A 17,947-nucleotide genomic window follows, 5' to 3' on the forward strand; every position below is an offset into this window, starting at 1 on the left:
GAGGTTCACCCATTCCGTATCCACTGCTAGGCTCTCGTTGCTTTCTTTCCTGTCCCCGCATCCCGTTCCTTCCGACGCAATGTGCTCGCCCGCCATGGCTTGAAAGCGGGATGAGTTCGGGTCCGTGTATTCCTCTAGCTGTGACTCCCGATTCATGCTTGTCTGTCTCGCCGGTTCTTGCGTTGCAACAGCCCCGACGTGAGCGGGCGTCCCTTCCGATGACGAGTTTGCGGTTTCCGAGTCCGCCGGCTGGCCCCTTCGTGCGTGCCTATCGAGGCCCAGACCTGCTCCGTCGCATTCGTTCAGTCGTGACTGTTCCGGCGACTCACTTGCACATAGAACTGTCCGTCTCGTCCCCTTTTCACGCCCGAACCGTTCCCACTCGTTCGCACCTTCCGGCACCGAGACCCTGACGTCCTCTGCACCGCTGGATCGCTCGCCTCGAGTGTCTGCTTCACCTAAGGTGTGGACCCTCTGGTCGTGGCGCCCCCACCTGTACGCCTCGTACGCTGTTCCTTCCGATCTTACGGTCTCGCAGCCATGGACCGCCTCAGGGCCTCTCGCGCTTCGCCAGATCGAGTCGTGTGCAACCAAGCTACTAGTATTGAGGAGACGTGCAAGCCGTGAGAATGCGCGCCCCGTATCTTCGACCTGAGCGACTAGCGAGACGCCAGTAGGCTGTGCAGACCACGGTTCGGGCGCTCGAGCGATCTTCTCTGGCTGGAATGCTCTCTCCGCCCACTCTGCCTGCGACTGCTGGTGGTCCATGTCCCGGCTCTCGTCGTACTCTCTCTCGTCCCCGGCGACCATGCTCTCTTGTTGAACTCTCGCCACGTCAGCACGCTCCCGGCCGCAGTCGCATCCATCGCCGCTCTGCTGCATGCCCGAAAGCCGCGCGTCATTAACTCCAAGCCCGAACGCGCACGTCCCGTGCTCCTGCACACGCAAGAAAGTTCTCGCGGAGGGAGATGCATGTCCGAGGTACGCATGATCGGTGGAGGAAATCCCCTTGGTGAGCGTAATTTCTGTCGCTCGAATCACGACCCGTCTGAACGCCTGCGCTTGTCGCTCCTGCTGCTTGCGCGTATCTAGCTCTGCTGCCGTCGCACTATCCCGCCCTACGGTATCTTGCCAGATGCCTGACGCGTGCGTCGCCTCCGTATGCGTGCATGGTGCGCCTCGTGGAGCTGGTATGAGGCCTTCGACTCGCGAAAAGGGTGGGCAGCTTGTCACTGGACTTCTCCCGGTACGCCTGTCCTTCGACACTGTTGTCGCGACCCGCCTAGTTGCCCGTGACACCTGTGCAGCTTGCTGGTACAGCCGAAGCCAGCCGTTTCCGGTTTTGAAGACTCGTCTTGCCGCCAAGAACTCTCCGACCTCCTTCTGTTCCTTGCTACACGCGCTAATGGCCCGCTTGAAGCCTCACCACCCGCCACCCTCTTCTCGTCACGGCCTAGCTCGCCATCGAAATCCTGCCCGTGCGCAATACCCGTCGCCGCTAGGTTCTCGCATGCAACCCTCGCCCGCCGTGAGTCCCTCGCTCGTCGTCCTAGCTCGTCTTGCTCGCTCGACGCCCCGCCTGTGCCGCATCCAGGAATCCCTATACTCCCGTCAGTTTCTTGTTCGAGATCGCTTACACTCGAATCCTCGTAGGTCCGCACTTGGTTGACTAAGTACGCCGCATCCGTTCCTTCTCGATCTCCTCGTATCAACGCCAGTATCTCCCCGCACGGTGCCCTGTGTCGGTGATCGACCTCTGCAAGACATGTGTCTCTCCTCGTAGTGATTCCGCCGGTGAGTCTAACCTCCGTAGTCACATCGCGTGCCTGTCCTGATGCTCGTGTTTCCGTTCCAGTTCGCTCCCTGAGCCGCGGGTGATCGTCCTCGACCGTGAAGACTCGTCTCGGCACCGCCAGCAGATTCCCGACCTCTTCCTCTATCTCCGCGCCGTGGTGGTGCGCCTTGTACTCACGGTGGTCGATCGTGTACGTCTCAGTCGCGGCCTGCACCTTGGCCAATGGCGTCTGCTCGCTCGTCTCCCGTGCGTGCCCCTCTTGCTTGCGCATATCCTCGCCTCCGATGCTGGTGTCACTCGTTGGCCCTGACCCCTGAATCCTCTGCTCGCGTGCTCGGTTACTCGCTGGACTCCAGGACCTGCAGGTTGAGCGCTCGCTCCGGCTTTTGTGGCTCGCAGTTTTCAGCATTCCGAGGCTGATCGACGCTCGACAGGCTCCGCCCTCCGAAGTCGCCCGCTCATCTCTCGTCGTGACGCGCTCGTACAAGCCCAACAAGCTTGACAGATATACTGATTCTAGCGGAGCACCTTGCTCGTCCCGCCATCCACTCGTCGCTATGGGGCCCTGACTTCGTTCGGATGCGCCCGCCGGGTGCGTCTTCTCTTGTGCCTGGCTCGTGGTACTGATGCCTGGTTCCGAAGGTGCTGATTCGCTTAACCACTTCTGCATGCTGGCGGGTCCCCTTCCAATGCGCATGTCGACTCCGGGCTCGGACATCGTTGCCGATATACGTGACGTGTTGCGGAAGGATTCGTCAAGTAGGGGCAAACCACTGCTTGTCGTAGCCATAGGCATCTGTGTCATAGAGCTCACATTACCCACATACACTTCCCAGCTACTTCGTCTATCCATCGCGTGTCGCCCCCGCGAACCGGTAGTCTCTCCTCTGCGCGGGCCTTCAAACCCAAGTGCTTGCTCGTGAGTGCTTAAACTGTCGCTGCTCGTGTTCGTCCCGGGTCTCGTCGTCATGGTCAGGCCCTCATACTGGGTAGCTCCGTCGTGTTTCCTCCCCGCAAGACCTGCTACTCCACTCCAGAAGTCGCGAAGTGCGAGTGAGCTGCCTCGGTGAACATGCGAGCGTACGGTGATGTGAGTGTCCGGGTCGACTGTCCTGCCAGTACCGCGAGAAGTGTCCTCGGCTACTACTAGGTCGCTGCCCGTACGCACAAGAACTCGCTCCTGTATGCGTGTCGTCGTCTCCCGTCTCTGTCCGTCCGCGGCAATGCTCGTGCGTGTGGCTGGTCGAGTCTCGTGAACGCCGTGGTTCCGTATCTCCGTGGATTGGGCGATAGTGCCGCTTGCGACGAATGTGTGCATCGCGAGATGGTCGTCGCCAGCATGTGCCGTAACTGGCTCGGAGTTCACGGTCGCGCGTCCCGTAGCTTGCTCGTAGGTCTGGGTTGTAGATGCTGAGGCCGTGAAGAGGCGGTCGAGTGCGTACGTGCCGTCGTCTCCGAGACAGCCAGTCGCCGACTCCGTGATAGACCTGAACCGTTCCGTTGTGCCGGTCGATTTCGCGACTACGTCCGCTTTGCGCGTTGGCGTCGATTCCGCAAGCACCGTAATGGTGGACTGATGATGGAGGGTATAGTAGATGTTGACTCGCCTGTACACAGTCGCAGTAGTGACTCTAGCCATGTCTTGATTGCACGCCAGCCCTCGTTCCATATGTGACGTACTCGTAGTGGATGGGAAGTGAATGGAATGGATTGTGTGTGCTTGCCTGTGCTGTGAATGCGATGACGCGAAGCTGTAGGCGGAGCGGAAGAAGCACGAATAGGATACCACCCCTCGCGGTGGGCTCCAGTTGTGTGGCTCGGGAGTGTAGTACCCCCGGGCGCGATGTTCGAGGGGCGGGCCAATCCATGGCTTCCAGGATGAAGGGAGGGTGTGTCGAAACGGGGGAATATGCATCTCGGAGGGGAGTAGTGCCAAAGACGGACCTCGTTGCCAAACCTCTGGCTCGCTGTCCCTATCCTCGGTCCTCCAGGCCTCGTCTACAGCTGTCATCCTGAGTCCTGACTCGTTCCGCTGCTCCCTCGCCTCTTCCGTGCTTCGTATCCTCAACCTCGCTTCCAGTCAACGGCTCCGAGTCGTACCGCGTTCAATCTCGTGCTCGTTCCGTGTTCTCGTTCTCGTTCTATCTCCTTGTACCCGTTCCGACGTCCTATTCTGAACTCTCGTAGTCGCTCGGCTCGTTGCGGAGTAGGCCAGCTCTGTTCCTTAGTCGCTAAGCTCGTTCCGCAGGTCGCTGTCCTCGTTTTGCTGGATCCTGTCTTCCTTCCGCTGGTTCGTATTCTTCTTCCGCTGGTTCCTAAGCTCGTTCCGCGAGTCCTTGGCCTAACCTGTACTCCCTCCGACTTGCCCTGATCTCGTAGTACTGGTGTTGCCCCAACTACGTGGCACTGCTTCCGTCCGAATGATTCTCGATGGCCCGACTAGGTCGCTAATGACCAACTCGGGGAGATGCCCCCCAACTCCAGAAAATGTGATAGCAGTGAGACGAGCTGTGCTCGTAGTTGCCTAGATTCGGAGGGGGGAGAACTAAGGAATGTACATGTCTTCGTCGCACTGTATGCCACGAAAGCTGACTAAGAGTAGCTACTTGCTATATATGGTAAGTAATGCAAAATCGCACGAAGTCCATCAAGTACAGTAAGTTATAAAGTATCGGAGGGAACAATGAGAGCTCCCTGAGTGCTCGGAGGGAACAATGGTAGTGTAAGAGCTCAGAATGAGGAATACACGTACTGTCCGGGCCTATGTGGGGGGCACTCCCCACAGCGGCGAGGAGGCGCGGGGCGTCTGCTCACCGGCGCTGTGCGGCGCGTCGACGTCCGTTGCTTGCGTCGCGTGCGGGGTGGCCGGCCTCGCGGCAACCTCAGCATAGGCTAGGTCTCGTTAGATGGAGAAAGTTCTGTATGTGCTGGGCACGTACAAGGTCTATCCGGCGAGGTCACGCTCGGCGTTCCCCACGGGTTCTGGACGACCGACTGGCGGTCGTCGATTTCAGGGCGAAGAGGAGGGAAGTCCTGCTGCTGCAGAACATCCTGGCTGGCGGTTGGCGCGGGCGAGGCCGGGCGCGAGTTTGACACCGTCAGGATCTCGTCGTTGGTAGGGGTCGAGTTGGAGTGCATTTTGAGTCTAAGAAGCTAGTTTTTCGGGTAGAGCAGAAAGTTCGAGAGTGTGTTGTCCTTGGGATTTTTCCTTCTTGCTTTTTAAACTCGGCGGTTGGTTCGCGTCCGCGTCCGCAGTCGGGCGACGCGCGTCGCGGTGAAGGCGGCGTTTTACCATTTGGGCAGATAATATCCTCGAGCGGGTCTGCGTTGACAGGGTTCCACAGGCGTCGAGATTTGATCCCTCCTCAGGAGGAGGGGCCTGTTTCGTTACGTTGTGCGCGCTTGGAGGGTGGAAGTTGTGTATTTGCCCCTTTTTCTTGTGTTGCGCGGGGAGAGGAGGCGGGGTGCGGCCTCGCTGTTGTCGTTCTTCGTCGGCGTTGTGTTATGGGTACGGTTTGCCGTCTACTCTAGAGGATATCGTGTTTGTTTGGGACGGGTGCTTCGCTGGCGCTGGCCTACAGTTGATCGCACGTGATCTATTGGTGCCGTCTGGTGCCGCTTTCCGGGCGCCTCAGCGCGCTTCTACGGCGCTTGCCATATGGTCGCCGTTGATGGCCGCTTCCTGGGGTGGCCCGATCGTTCTTTGGTGGGGTTGTTGCGGTGATTGGGCTGCTCAGCGTGTCATCGCATTCTCGGATGTAGTACATGTATGGATGTCATTCCCACGTTTCGTCGCGTAGCGATCTCCACTGCTTATCCGTAGATCCTCCGTGTCCACCTCCTCCGGTTTTGGTTGGTGATTATCCCTAGACGTTTGTCTGCGGATGCGTCATCCTCACCCTCGGAGTCAAACTCGTATGGGCTTTCATCATTGTCCATTGCGATGCTCGGGTTGGAGGCGAACACGGGGTGGGGGCGGGCGTTTTCGGTAGGGAGCGGTAGCTTCTGGAATGGGCTAGACTTTCTAGGTTGCCTAGATCTGCCCATGGTATTGGCACGTGTAAACGGTACGGCTTGTCTCCTCCGGTGATCGCGAAGGCGATCCAGTGCCGAAACAAGCCGACTGTGGCTGACAGCCGGCCGATGCCGCTCGTTCTATTGCTGGCTCTGAGGATGATGTGTTGGCCTCGAGCAAGGCGATTAGCTGGCCTGCTCGCTACCTCCCACGTCGTGCCTCCCTTCGCAGTTTGCGTTGGGCGGTCTTCGACGTCGACTACTGTGATGGCTGGACCTCCCACTGGCAACGATAGGTGCGGTAGGGGAAAGGGAAAGGTAGGGGTTTGTGCGTCGTTATCGGGGTGTTCCTTATTTAGGTTTTGTTGTCGTGTAGGCGTCGTTGTCGTGTGGGTTCTGTCCAGGGGGGATGGGCGGGAACTCAGTGTTCGTGGACGTGGTGCGGCAGGCATTTCTTGGGGGATTTCTGGAGTGTGTAGGCTCACTTTTATCGTTTAGTGAACGGGCGGTTATCTGTCATTCTCTTTTGCTTTTACGTTATGCCTTCAAGCGCGCCACGGAGCGCTCAGAGAGAGTACCATTCAACCTGGGAGTTCGTGGCAGTAGGAGGGCTTTACATGTATGGTGTTTCGTGTTAGGTGGATGTCATGCACTCGTTTGTTGGTATCATTTGCGTATGTTCTCGATGGGATCCTCGGCATGTTCCGGCGGCGTGGGGTCTCGTGTGTGGTCACGTGCTTGTGAGATACGCTGCCCAGTTTATGTCGGTGGCTGAGACTCAGTTTTTTTTTTTTTTTTTTTTATCCACGGGAGTTAGCCGCCCGGTGTTTAGACGCCGGTTGCTCGCCGGCGTGCGTGGGTTCGTCTTTTTCGAGGGCGGGTGTCGCGTCCACGACGGCTAGGCGTGCGTTTTGTCGCAAGTGTAGTACTTTAATCAGTCGTGAGGGGTTTCTCGCTGCTGGTCACTATATAGTTCGTTGTTTCGTAGGTGTTCAGGGATGGATGCAGTTGCTCCGTTTGGGATGATGTAGTCCCTGCTAGGTTCCAGCCTTCTGCTGCAGTCTAGCGTTGTAGCGCATGTTTGTTTCGTCTTTTGACTACTTATCCCCCGGGACCACGGAAAGGTCTGCGCAGGACTCGTCGGCGACGGAGCCCTCCCGGGGGCTTTGGCCTGTTCCGCCACCACCGACCGGCCTTCATGCGGCACGGAAAGCACAGAAGAGTCGATGTTGGCTAAGTACATGGCGTACGAGAACTCGGTATACGACACAAGCAGTGAGTACAGTAAAGCAATGTTGCAGTGATTGGTTTTCTTCGGCTGATCTACAGTCTCTCAACTCCTTTAGTGCTTCCGCCGAATACGACGAACAGAATCACAGGCATACTCATCATGCATTGTCGCCGAGCCATACAGGTACCCGATAACATCCACTGCAATATCGCACCAACAGCACACGAACGTATAGTTCGACCACCAAATCATTAGTCATTGGCCTACTCCGAATATCCAAGACATGTACAATTGCAAACAGTAAGGTAAATATCTCCGACGAACTGCGTTCGCTCAGCTGCATGGCTAACCAAGTAGACAGCGTCTTTATGCTCTTAGACGTTCGTGTCGCTCCTCTGGCCGTACGAGTTCTCGGGTTGGGCGAAGGGATACGGGGGCTTCGACGCATCCTGGCTCCAAGAGCCCTGGTCATAGGCGCTCTTCATGATCGGCGTGGCTTGCGCCTCGTACGTAGTGCGCATGTTCGCGGTCGGGGGCGGGTAGGGGTTGATGCCCGGCACGTCCTTGCTGCCATAGTCGTTGGCAGCAGCCTCGGCCTCGTCGCTGAGCTGACCGCAGTAGTCAAACACGATGGCGCATCCGGCTGTGGGCGGTGACATCAGCTACACAGCATACTTATTGATGATTGGGTCACTAACCAATCTGGAACAGCCAGACGAGCACCATAATGATGACGATGATGATGCGGACAGCGTCGGAACCCTTTTCGCAGACCCAGTGCGCAACTTGCTGCTCATCAGGTGTCTTGGCCTGGCTTTCGCACTGGCTCTGGTTGACGTGGAACAACCTGTAGCACCACCAGATGCCGATAGCGATGGTAATGACGGTGTTGGTCGTCAGAGAAATGCCGTAGCCCTTCACGAAGGGCCGGACCGCTCCGATAGCGCCAATCAAACTGAACAAGCATGGTGAGTCGGCGCGTTGCTTACTTGAATATGTTCACTTACCCCATGACCGAGAACAGGAGCATAAATGTGTACGCGAGGGCGAACAGTACAAGCCCAGCGAGCTCGTCCTTGGAGATGACGAGTTGCTTGATCGCTGTAGCGCTCACATCAGCAAGGCGCCCACTACCCGCTCAACGCCGGACACTCACCATACTTGTGGACCTCAAGCCATCCAAGTACACAGAAAGCGGTACTGTACGCGATACCCAAGAGCGCGGAACAGAAGACGCCGAATCTGACCGGCAGACAGCAGCAGAACTTGCGGGAGCGAACGGTGAGGCTCATCGTGAGTTGTGTCGTGTGCGTGTGCGTGAGATAAAACGAGGTTTTCGTCAGCGGAAACACGCAAGGTGGGGTCGTCACAAAAGCAAAGGGGAAAAAGAATAAAAGGCGAAGGCCAAAGAAAGCGGGGACGAAGAAGTGATGGTCGAAAGGGAGGCGCAGCCTAGGGTACCATCTCACCGGGGAGATGTTATATAGGTCGGCGCCTATCCCTCGTAGCGCGTTTCATGTGCCGTATTGATCTTGATGCTGTTCGCGGAGCAGATGCTGTGCGTCGGCAAACCGTTTTCTCCTCTGCTCATCATGTCTTTTCTATGTGCGAGCGGTCCGTTTGACATCGAGGGTACCGAGCAGACACCACAGTACCCTCATGCGAATTCTACATATGTATTACAGCCATAGAGAAGACGGCGCGCTCTCAGAGTGCTACTTCGAGGCGGCGGTATTTATCAACCATCATTCAGCGATAACTGCGGGATGTCAGGCACGGCACGCGGGCGCTCTTACGCAAGGCGATGTTCGAATCAATGCGCGTTTGACGCAAACCGGTGAGTACGACACATCTTACCGCTTTTTTGACGTCTGCCTCTTGGAAACCGTCCGGCCACGCAGGGAAAGGTAGAATCAAAGTAATTGTGCCAACGCTGAAGGCACCGAGAGGTCTGCAGCGCCCAGCCATCTCCGCTTTATATACGTGGGCCTTCGGCGATCGATGGAGGCCTGTGTGCAGACCTCGACTGCGACGGGAGCTGTCCACGCCGATCTATCAACTTGGCCACTGGAATCAATGTCGACTGGAACCCAAGGCCTCCTCCTGACAGACACTCGCTATTCCCGTGACTACTGCTCGTACGGTCTCACGACGTTCTGTCTGACACTCGACCTTGGGCTGTTCGTTTCGTAGTCGATTGCATCTATGGGGATGCCTATATGGTGACTGCAAACATGCGACGGGGGCGATGAGGTGGTGTGGGCAGTGAATACGCCATGACGCCGACGTCTTACTAGTAAGTCTGCTTCCAAATGTCTGTTCCCGAGGGAGCCTACTGAAGGTTTACATGAAGTTCATTCTTGCTGCGTGCTGATCTGCTAGGAGACCCTGCGCTTGTGTATGCATTTTTTTTACCACTGTCTGGCAGGGAATAGTATATGGCTTCCAGTGCGTACTTGATGTATCGCGGGCCAAGCCCTCAGATGATCGTTCCTCGCTGTCCGGTATAAATTCGCGTGTCAATTCAACTTATTCAAGACTTTCTGCAACGCTTTCGGCATGCATGCAACTGGCACCCGCCCTCGAAATGGAATATTGAGCTCCCTCCTCCCCCTCCTCAGTCCGTTTTGTCCGGGAATGGAATCACGTGATGATGTAGTTGAACAGATCCTGAAGTGTGCTGGCGCTTAACCTCATCCTCCTCATCCCCCTCCTCCTCCTGTTACCTTCGTCAGACCTGGTCTCCAGAGCAGGTTGCCTCAGACAAAGTGCCATCGCAGCGCTGGTGCGGACGGTGTCACTCACAGCCTCGTCGCTGCTGACTGAGAGGCGCTTGATACAGCCTGAACACCCGACCCGACCGATACGTTCCTGGCGGTTGCCGTGACGTACTTTCAGCCCTCCTACCGAGCCACCTTGTCTTTGACCACCATCCAGCTTGCGTTCGATCCTGTGTGAATCGCTATGAACTTCTTCAAGTCGAAGCCGCGCACACCGCCAGACCTCGTTCGTGGGCTTCGGGACGCGCTGCCGAAGTTGGAGGCTGGGCAGCCAGGGTCGGAGGTGAGACGGAAGGTGCGTGTCAATACCCCGTCAACTCCATGCACCGTCTGATCTCTACTCGTCTGTCAGGCTGCTGAGGAGGTCGCGAAGAACCTCCAGCAGATCAAGGCGATCTTGTACGGCGATGGCGGTCAGTGTGGCGTGGACTCGGCTGCGTAGTGTCGCTCACTTCGGAACAGACCCACTCCCTGAGCTTGTGGCGCAACTGGCAACAGAAACGTACTCAACAGACCTACTCCTCCACCTCCTCGTAAATATCCACAAGCTCGAATTTGAGGCACGGAAGGACGTCGTGCAGATATTCAACAATCTTCTCCGGCGGCAAATCGGCGCGCGATTCCCGACAGTCGAATACCTGGGTACTAAGAAGGAAGTGCTCTTTGCCGCGTTTGACGGGTACAAGAACGAGGACGTCGCGCTCAACACTGGTATGATCCTCCGTGAGATGCTCCGACACGAGCCATTAGCGAAGATCTTGCTCCAATCTGAGCAGTGAGTATATTATGGGAAGCTTCTAGTTATGCAGGTATTTAACGAAGGGCAGATTCTACACGTTCCCGCATTACATTGAGACCACGACCTTCGGTGTCTCCTGCGATGCATTCGCGAACCTGAAGGAGACGTTAACGCGCCACAAGGCCATGGTGGCCGAGTACCTAGACAAGAACTACGACCGTGTAAGCCTTCGTCTCACTCACCCACTGCCCGAGTACTGACAGACGTGTCAGTTCTTCAATACCTACACCACTCTCATCAGATCAGAGAATTACGTGACGAAGCGGCAGTCACTGAAGCTTCTAGGAGAGATTCTGTTGGATAGGGCGAATTTCAGCGTCATGACGCGGTACATCGCGGACGAGACAAATTTGAAGATGATGATGAACCTGCTCCGAGATAAGAGCAAGAACATCCAATTTGAGGCGTTCCATGTCTTCAAGGTCGGGATACCCCTTCATGACTGGCTAACGCTTTCAGTACTGATCACTGCTTGGTAGGTATTCGTTGCAAACCCGAAGAAGCCAGCAGAAATCGAGAATATTCTCCGGAGAAACAAGGATAAGCTGCTGAAATTTCTCAAGGATTTCCACAACGACAAGGAAGGTACGTTACACTGTGCAGTTTACCGCGCTCTTACGCAGCAGGCTGATCGTGTCTCCTACAGACGAGCAGTTCTCCGATGAGAAGCAGTTCCTTATCGGGCAAATACAGAATCTATGAAGATACCCTTCTGCATCGTCGCCCCTTTCCCTCGTCGGTTCCTCGCGTTTTCTCCATCCTCCGGACTTTCTTGCTCATCTCGCTCGTCTGTCTCGCATCCCTGGACTCCATCCTCTGCTGATTTGCACCACTCTGACATAATCCGGCGTCGTCGCCCGCCGACCCACTTCCTTCCGTGTTGGCACCTATGTAATCGTTTGCCTCGCCCTGGGCCGCGGTCCTTAGCTCTAGCAGCCGCTCGCCCACCTATCCACTCTGCATCCCCACACCACACGCTCTGTGTAGCCCGCATCTCGTGTCTCGTGTTCTCCTGGAATCACCCTTGATTGATCCTGTCCCGAGCCTCCTGTATTACCACCGTCTTAGTTCTATCGCACGCCTATCGTGGTCAATGGTACGCATCGTCTCTAGAACATTCGCATTTTCGTCGGCTGCTCCATGGGCATGGGAGTCGCCGTGTATTTGTACCTCAGGAGATGTCCGTGATAGAAACCGTTTGGGACGATCAGATGGGTGTGTACTGTGCTGTACTATGCATGGCAGTGACGGCATTCTGTGATAACGTACGTTACAGTTCGAAGTTGGTCCTTGCGGGTGGGCTTCTACTCGAGAAAGCCCATTGCTTCGGAATTCCGTTACTTATGTCATGGAACTTGCCTTTTCTCCTAACAGTTTCCGGAAGGCAACAGCAGGGGCCGTTCTCGCCATGACTGCTGTGATTCAAATAGCCTTCCGGTTGGTCTGCTCTGCCATGCATGCACAGTCATCGGTCATAGGGTCCTGATACTGTGCTGTCTCATAGAAAGTGCATTGTTGCTATGGTACAAGACCATCAGTATCATGGTTCGCAGAGTGAACGGCACGTCAATATTGCTTTTTCTCAGTACTTTCCGGAGAGCTTCCCCCACCCCGCGACGCGGTCTGCGCGTCACATCCGGACGACTACTTACAGACGTTCACAAGGAGCAGGATGAGTTGTAGCCTCCGTTGAACGAATTGCACTGCAATGAACAGGTGTGCCACATGATTTCCAGGATAATGAGCCGCATCTCAATCAAGAGATGCGTAACTAACAACCACATAAGCGAGTATGTATCCATGATGACGATAAGGAGCGGTATTGGTATCCACGAAGAACGAACCAGTGTATAGGCTGCAACGGCATGTCGGAGAATTAGGCAGAAATAAGTTAGGTCGGTGAGCCGAAAAGCGTAGGCTTCAAAATTCGAAGCAAAGATGTTCAAAGCGAGTTTGCGACAAAGCGATACAACTGCAGTTCAAAGCAGTGTCAGAAAGACAGAGTGGAGCAGAGGATGGTGAGAGTCGCACTCAGAGTAGGAATAGACACGCCGGATCAGTACTCCTGTGGCGAGCCCTCCGAGCTCTCCGTCCCAGTCTCCTCCGCGTCATCTTCTACGCGTCTCTCCTTCTCCTTGCGATACTCATACCCAACAAAGTTCATGACACTACAATACACCCCATTAGCATCGACTAACGACCGACAGCAGCCATGAACACTCACTAGATTGTTCCATCCGCACATCCAACGACAACCTCCTCGTGGCTCAGTTGCATGCTCATCGGGTTCTTCTCTGGGGTCGCTAGGCCCTGGAACTTGGCAGGCAGCTGGCCGAACAGGCCTTTTACACCCGCGGCGTGAAGGCTGTCGCTCTCTGCGAGCGCCGCCCAGGCACCCGTCAGCGGGTGGAGGTCCTTGTCGAAGTCCACGCCGGACGACGGCGATGGTGTGCGCTCCTGCTGAGGCTCGTCGTCGTCTTCCTCCGCCGTCTTCGCTGCTTGCGTTTTGTCACGGTGCGTCGACATGTAGATCTATGTACTCATTCAGTATGCTGAGACTCTCGTGTTGTGCAAAGCTCTATGACAACGCACTGTCTTGTTTGCCCCTGCGCGCGTGCTGAAGCGCGTCGCCGTCACAACGCGCCTTTTCCTCGGGTCCACCGCACCCACTGCGATATCCGGAGTCTCCACGACCGCCACAAGCTTCGGTGGCGCAGTCAAAACCGCTGCACGTCCGAATCGCACCGCAAAACCCGGGCCCGGAGCCGCCGAGATGGGCGTACCTGTCCTCGGCGACGGACTGACCGGTGTCATGGGCGTCTGCGGCGAGCCAGGCGCCACGTTGAGCGAAAGTCGGCCCTTGAGGCTGAGTGCTCCGGTCGTAGAGCTAGCGAGCGGCGACCTCACTCCACCCTGAATGGAGAGTGTTTGTCGGCGGCGTGGGGTGGCAAGAGAAGATGTAGAACGCGCGAGAGTGGGCGAGATGGGCGGGCGGGCGCCGGGGCTGAGTGCACTCGGTGTCAGAGGGGAGGCGGAGCGCGAGGGATCTGCCGAGGAGCCATTGGCGGTCGCAGGTTGTGCAGGCTCATCTTCTTCAGTCCACTGGAGGTGCAGGATGACGGACTTCGTAGCACACTGGAACAATGATGAGAGATTTATAGCAAGGAGAGACGAAGTACTGACAGTCATCTGAGTGCCTTTCGCCGCGAACCATCTATGAAGGAATGAGTAATTGTAGACGAGACAGATAATCGGGCGTCGTACTGTAACATGTTATCAGGCGCCTTCCCAACATTGAACAGCTTTGCGTTCAGAACGGGATCGCCGCCGCCCAACTCCGCCAGCCTGAACTGGGAGACCATCTCTCGGCGCTCTGGAAGGTGTCTCAGCATTGCGTCGCATCCAGAAAAGAGCAGAACTCACTGATAGAGAACACCCGAACAATTCCATCAATTGTCACGCTTACCACCCTCTCACCTTCCTGCCCCGAGCTACTGCCAATGATCTGCACGCCGATGTTGACCGTCGTCTGCTGCCCGAACCGCACAATCTTGGTCCCCGCTCGCCAGTCCCAGCATACGAGCGCCTTGTCGGCACCGGCGGAGACGAGGTTCTTCGAGGACAGCGCCACAGCACGAATACCATTCAGATGACCAGAGAGTTGTTGTAACGGAGTGAACGTCAGCGAGGAGAAAGGTGTACACGTCTAACGAAGGCAACCTGTTAGTGCTAGACCGACCAAGAGGAAGATGTGCATACCCAACATCGTGGAAGCCGACAACGAAGACCTCTACCAGGGTTAAGGGCGATCAGATGGGAGGAACATCCTTGATTACTTCGACACTCACCCTCATCTGCCAAGAAGTCGACACAGCTGACAGGTTTCTTAACCTGCAGGCACTTCTTCATCTCGCCCGTGTCAACATCCCAGAAGCGAATCGTCTCATCGTAAGAACCACTGATTAAGCGCTTCCCGCGCAGGAGCAACGTCGTGCAATAGTTGGTGTGTCCGTTGAGGAAGCGCACACTCTGCGGAAGAGCGTTCCGGAAGTTCGACTCGCGGTGGTGCAGCGAGCGGTACAGGGGCTCCCAGCCCTCCGGCTTAGCCGGAGGACGCACAGGCATCGGGTCTGTGGCGGTGATTCGTAGGCAGTGATACCTCCAGAGTGCCGGGGAATGCACCATTTCTTGCCATTTTTTGGAGACCTTGAAGCGCATGTCAATACATGACAACGACTAGGGTGAAGGGGCGTCTCACAGTCTCGACGCCGACGAGCTCCTGCACAGTGAGCCATTTAAAGACCTTGAATACCAGATCCGGCGCCAGGTTGCCGATGATGTCGAAGGTCGACTTGGCGTACTTCTCCAGCAAGAGAATTTGCAAACGGATGTCCCCAGGCATGCAGGAGTCCAGGATGAGTGCAATCCTAAGGGTGTGTGAGTACTGTCCGCAGTGCACGTCTGGAAATACACTAACAGCCGCATCCTATCATCCCTGTCTAAGCCCCGGACAGCTCTGCGTACCTCCATCTCGTTGAAACCGCCACTCCCGTCGCCTCTCAGCGCCGTCGCCAGGTCAATCTCGCCCGCGACGCCGTCGTTCTCGCCCCCACGGTACCCACTCCAGTACTCCTTTCGCCGCCGGCCGCCACAGACACAGAACCCGTCCACGTCCGGATCGGACACGACCGTGCCACCCTGCTCGCGCTCACGCTCCTTCTCGCGCAGCATCCCACCTCGGCCTGCAGCGCGTGTAGCTGCGCCGCAGTCGATGCCTGTGCGCGCTCGAGCAGCCGTTTGTAGTGCAGGATCTTGCGCGCATGGAGCGTCTGCACTGCCTGCAATGCTGTCTCCATCTAGGATATTGTCAGTGACGCCTACGTAGACTAGATAATATCCACGCGCCTCCTCGTCAACGTCCCGGTCGTCCACATCTGTTACCATGTCGAGTGTCATGTCGTCCCCGTCCCACATCGAGAACGACTCGTCCTCTTCGCCAAGTCCGGGCATGAGCGAAAGCGGGCGCAGCGGAGTCTCGCCCCTCGCCGCGCTTGCAGGCCGCTTCGACGACGCAACGCTCTTCGCCGGCGTGCTCGGCGACGCCTTCGCGCTCGGCGTGGTCTTTGCCCTCGTCGGCGTCGGCGACTTGGGAGGCCCCGTCGGCTTCGTAGGCGTCGCCTTAGGCGTGGGTCTTGGTGCCCTTCAAGCTGGGCGAAGTGAGCATGATGGACGGCGATTCTGGCGTGGACGACTCCGTCTTCTTCTGGGAGACAGCAGGCGTGGCGTGGACATGACCCGCATGCGCTGCGTGGGAGGCGAAGGCTTGCCAGCGGTTTCAGACGCGGCTGTGCCGAACACCGAGACAGACGTCGAGCGCGTCATCCGGCGCGACGGCGCGACGGACGGCGCTGCCTGAACGGGTGCATTGCTCTGGCGTGTCGCGATGGCCTTACGGCTCGTCGACGCGGACGGCGACACGCTGGACGTCGACTGGTCGGTGCGCGGGAACGCAGACGGCGGCGAAGCATGGGGTTCCTGCGTATCCCGCCTGCGGTGGGCATCATAGGCACCGTCTTGCTCCTCTTGCTCGCGTCGGCCGGCATCGGTGTCGCGTTGGGGGATCGCGACGTGCTGCTGAGGCTCCTGCCGGGCACGACGGTCGTCACGCCGCTCAAGTTCGACGCATTTGAGTCCGCGCGTGGCTTGGTGAGGCTCTTAGTGGTTGTACGAGTGTATCGGGTGGGAGTTTCTGAGGGCGCTGCGCTATGAGGGGGCATCGAAGATAGAGCCAACGTCGAGCTCGCCGTCGGGACGGTGAGCGCGACTTCAGCGCACCGTTTGGTGACCGTGTAAGTATGGGCGCTTATCTCGGTCGCCCTAAAAGGGTATTACATACTGACTTACTCAAACAAACCTTCTCTCGAACATCTTGATGGTTGTCAGTACGATGTTGGACTTCGCGTACGAAGCCCTCAGGCTCCCGGACAGGGGCGAGGTGAAGTCCACTAACCGTAAATAAGATGGTGCGTTGTCCTGGAGCTGTACAGAATAAGTGCCATCATACTGAACGAGGCACACATCTACATGTCGACGCGCCGCGATAAGACGCAGGCAGCGAAGGCGGAGGCGGACGATGACCATTGACGAAGAGCCTCAGCAGGAGCGCACGCTGTCGCCGTCGTCCGGCGTGGACTTCGACAAGGTCATTCTGCCCTCGACGGGCGCGTGGGCGGAGCTCGTGGAGGGCGCCAGCGTCAGCTCTGCGAGCGTGAGGGGTCTGCCTCCAACTTTCTGGGCTTGGCGACCTTTTGCACGCGGCGCGCCGCATGCTAGCCCTGAGACGACGCTGAAGAGACGGGGACGGAGACTTCGGAGGACTTGCTGCAAGAGTACTGACCCGGCGTATCTCTTCCTACTCTTAAGTGCGTCTTTCACCTGCTCTCTGATGTCGCTCCGACCGGGCTCCGACACCTCTTCACGTTCACCGGGACCTCCCCGCAGTTGTATCGCTTTGTCGCAAAGTAGCTGTGCACATCTCTATTTTGCTTCCGGTGTTGATACCTACACGTCTCGGCATACCGACTTCAACATATCTTTGGCTGATTCTCCGTCATATATAGCCCTGTTCTAATTGTTCCTCATGGATGACGGCGCAGATCGTACCGTCGGGGATGCATCTTCAGATTTATGAAAGAACCCAGGTATGGTCTCATTTTCATGTGTGCATCCTTCATGATCGTGCATTACACTATTGCAGACAGAATGTCACACTTCTTACTGTCTCCCATCGACTTATAAGCCTCATCCGCGACGGGAGTGGAGATTCAATATGAACTTGTAATGGATGAACATAGAATGAATGCAGGCGAACTTTTGAAGGCGTTCTAATCACGGCCACCTTTCCGGAATGAATGTCATTTATGCTTCATAAGTAAGTGGTGCAGCCTGCAAGATCCGCACTATTAGACACAAATTATACGGTACTGCATGTGCTAGTCTCCCGTAGGCAGACCCTAACCGTGATACGACGGCGACCGTGACCTTCAGTTGAGTGGGGGCGGTCGTGTACTACGGCTGTGCCTTTGAAATTTTGGTACTGGACACGTCGTGTACGGTTGCCCGATAGTCCGGGGCCGGGCATTTTGCACGACGCGCCTCAGCCACAGCGCATCGCTGGTCTGCCGCCTGCTCCATACCCTCAACAACTCACTCAATCCTCACTCTACGGTCATAGAAACGCTCCCGCTGCACTACACGCACCGGGAACAGCAAGATAGAGGTCCCAGGAGGTTCACATCGACCTCCAAAGTCCACAAGAAGGCATGACG

General features: G+C 56.8%; 8 protein-coding genes across 8 annotated transcripts; 4 read left to right on the forward strand and 4 right to left on the reverse strand.

The window, feature by feature from the left end:
- The first annotated feature begins 146 nt into the window (after positions 1-146).
- Positions 147-451, forward strand: B0H18DRAFT_1015189 (uncharacterized protein). The gene has a single exon (XM_048029193.1). The coding sequence runs from the start codon at positions 219-221 to the stop codon at positions 411-413; it is 195 nt and encodes a 64-aa protein (XP_047892008.1). The 5' UTR covers positions 147-218; the 3' UTR covers positions 414-451.
- Positions 452-1,867: 1,416 nt separating this feature from the next.
- B0H18DRAFT_1015191 (uncharacterized protein) lies at positions 1,868-3,657 on the reverse strand (the record flags this gene model as incomplete). The annotated part of the gene is given in 4 exon segments (XM_048029194.1): positions 1,868-2,167; positions 2,230-2,387; positions 2,438-3,386; positions 3,398-3,657. Coding segments are annotated over 2 exon segments (1,032 nt in total), but the record flags the coding sequence as incomplete, so codon positions are not given.
- Positions 3,658-4,556: 899 nt separating this feature from the next.
- B0H18DRAFT_1120398 (uncharacterized protein) lies at positions 4,557-4,933 on the reverse strand (the record flags this gene model as incomplete). Its single annotated transcript, XM_048034105.1, has 2 exons — positions 4,557-4,687; positions 4,735-4,933. 2 exons carry the CDS (start codon positions 4,931-4,933, stop codon positions 4,557-4,559), a joined length of 330 nt encoding a protein of 109 aa, XP_047892010.1.
- Positions 4,934-6,986: 2,053 nt separating this feature from the next.
- Positions 6,987-8,517, reverse strand: B0H18DRAFT_1212251 (uncharacterized protein). Its single transcript, XM_048036460.1, has 5 exons — positions 8,197-8,517; positions 8,048-8,141; positions 7,739-7,995; positions 7,156-7,683; positions 6,987-7,084 (listed from the first exon to the last, which is right to left on the reverse strand). Exons 1-4 carry the CDS (start codon positions 8,330-8,332, stop codon positions 7,415-7,417), a joined length of 756 nt encoding a protein of 251 aa, XP_047892011.1. The 5' UTR covers positions 8,333-8,517; the 3' UTR covers positions 6,987-7,084; positions 7,156-7,414.
- B0H18DRAFT_465905 (uncharacterized protein) lies at positions 8,377-9,032 on the forward strand. The gene is made up of 2 exons (XM_048038200.1): positions 8,377-8,527; positions 8,594-9,032. Exons 1-2 carry the CDS (start codon positions 8,517-8,519, stop codon positions 8,949-8,951), a joined length of 369 nt encoding a protein of 122 aa, XP_047892012.1. The 5' UTR covers positions 8,377-8,516; the 3' UTR covers positions 8,952-9,032.
- A 972-nt stretch (positions 9,033-10,004) lies between these two features.
- On the forward strand, positions 10,005-11,321 carry B0H18DRAFT_878558 (Mo25-like protein; the record flags this gene model as incomplete). The annotated part of the gene is made up of 7 exons (XM_048040634.1): positions 10,005-10,115; positions 10,173-10,233; positions 10,283-10,595; positions 10,648-10,780; positions 10,832-11,041; positions 11,099-11,204; positions 11,266-11,321. 7 exons carry the CDS (start codon positions 10,005-10,007, stop codon positions 11,319-11,321), a joined length of 990 nt encoding a protein of 329 aa, XP_047892013.1.
- A 1,250-nt stretch (positions 11,322-12,571) lies between these two features.
- On the reverse strand, positions 12,572-16,519 carry B0H18DRAFT_1015201 (uncharacterized protein). Its single transcript, XM_048029195.1, has 14 exons — positions 16,190-16,519; positions 15,892-16,154; positions 15,525-15,819; positions 15,356-15,475; positions 15,097-15,335; positions 14,878-15,046; positions 14,468-14,825; positions 14,384-14,409; positions 14,043-14,325; positions 13,884-13,992; positions 13,803-13,833; positions 13,212-13,754; positions 12,844-13,151; positions 12,572-12,787 (listed from the first exon to the last, which is right to left on the reverse strand). The coding sequence occupies exons 1-14, from the start codon at positions 16,394-16,396 to the stop codon at positions 12,676-12,678; spliced, it is 3,063 nt and encodes a 1,020-aa protein (XP_047892014.1). The 5' UTR covers positions 16,397-16,519; the 3' UTR covers positions 12,572-12,675.
- Positions 16,520-16,525: 6 nt separating this feature from the next.
- On the forward strand, positions 16,526-17,504 carry B0H18DRAFT_1015204 (uncharacterized protein). The gene is made up of 4 exons (XM_048029196.1): positions 16,526-16,642; positions 16,725-17,041; positions 17,239-17,320; positions 17,377-17,504. The coding sequence occupies exons 2-3, from the start codon at positions 16,753-16,755 to the stop codon at positions 17,265-17,267; spliced, it is 318 nt and encodes a 105-aa protein (XP_047892015.1). The 5' UTR covers positions 16,526-16,642; positions 16,725-16,752; the 3' UTR covers positions 17,268-17,320; positions 17,377-17,504.
- The last annotated feature ends 443 nt before the right edge of the window (positions 17,505-17,947 follow it).

This window comes from Fomitopsis serialis (genome assembly GCF_022376445.1).
Source record: "Fomitopsis serialis strain Sig1Antser10 chromosome Unknown B0H18scaffold_46, whole genome shotgun sequence".
NCBI classification, from domain to species: Eukaryota; Fungi; Basidiomycota; class Agaricomycetes; order Polyporales; family Fomitopsidaceae; genus Fomitopsis; species Fomitopsis serialis.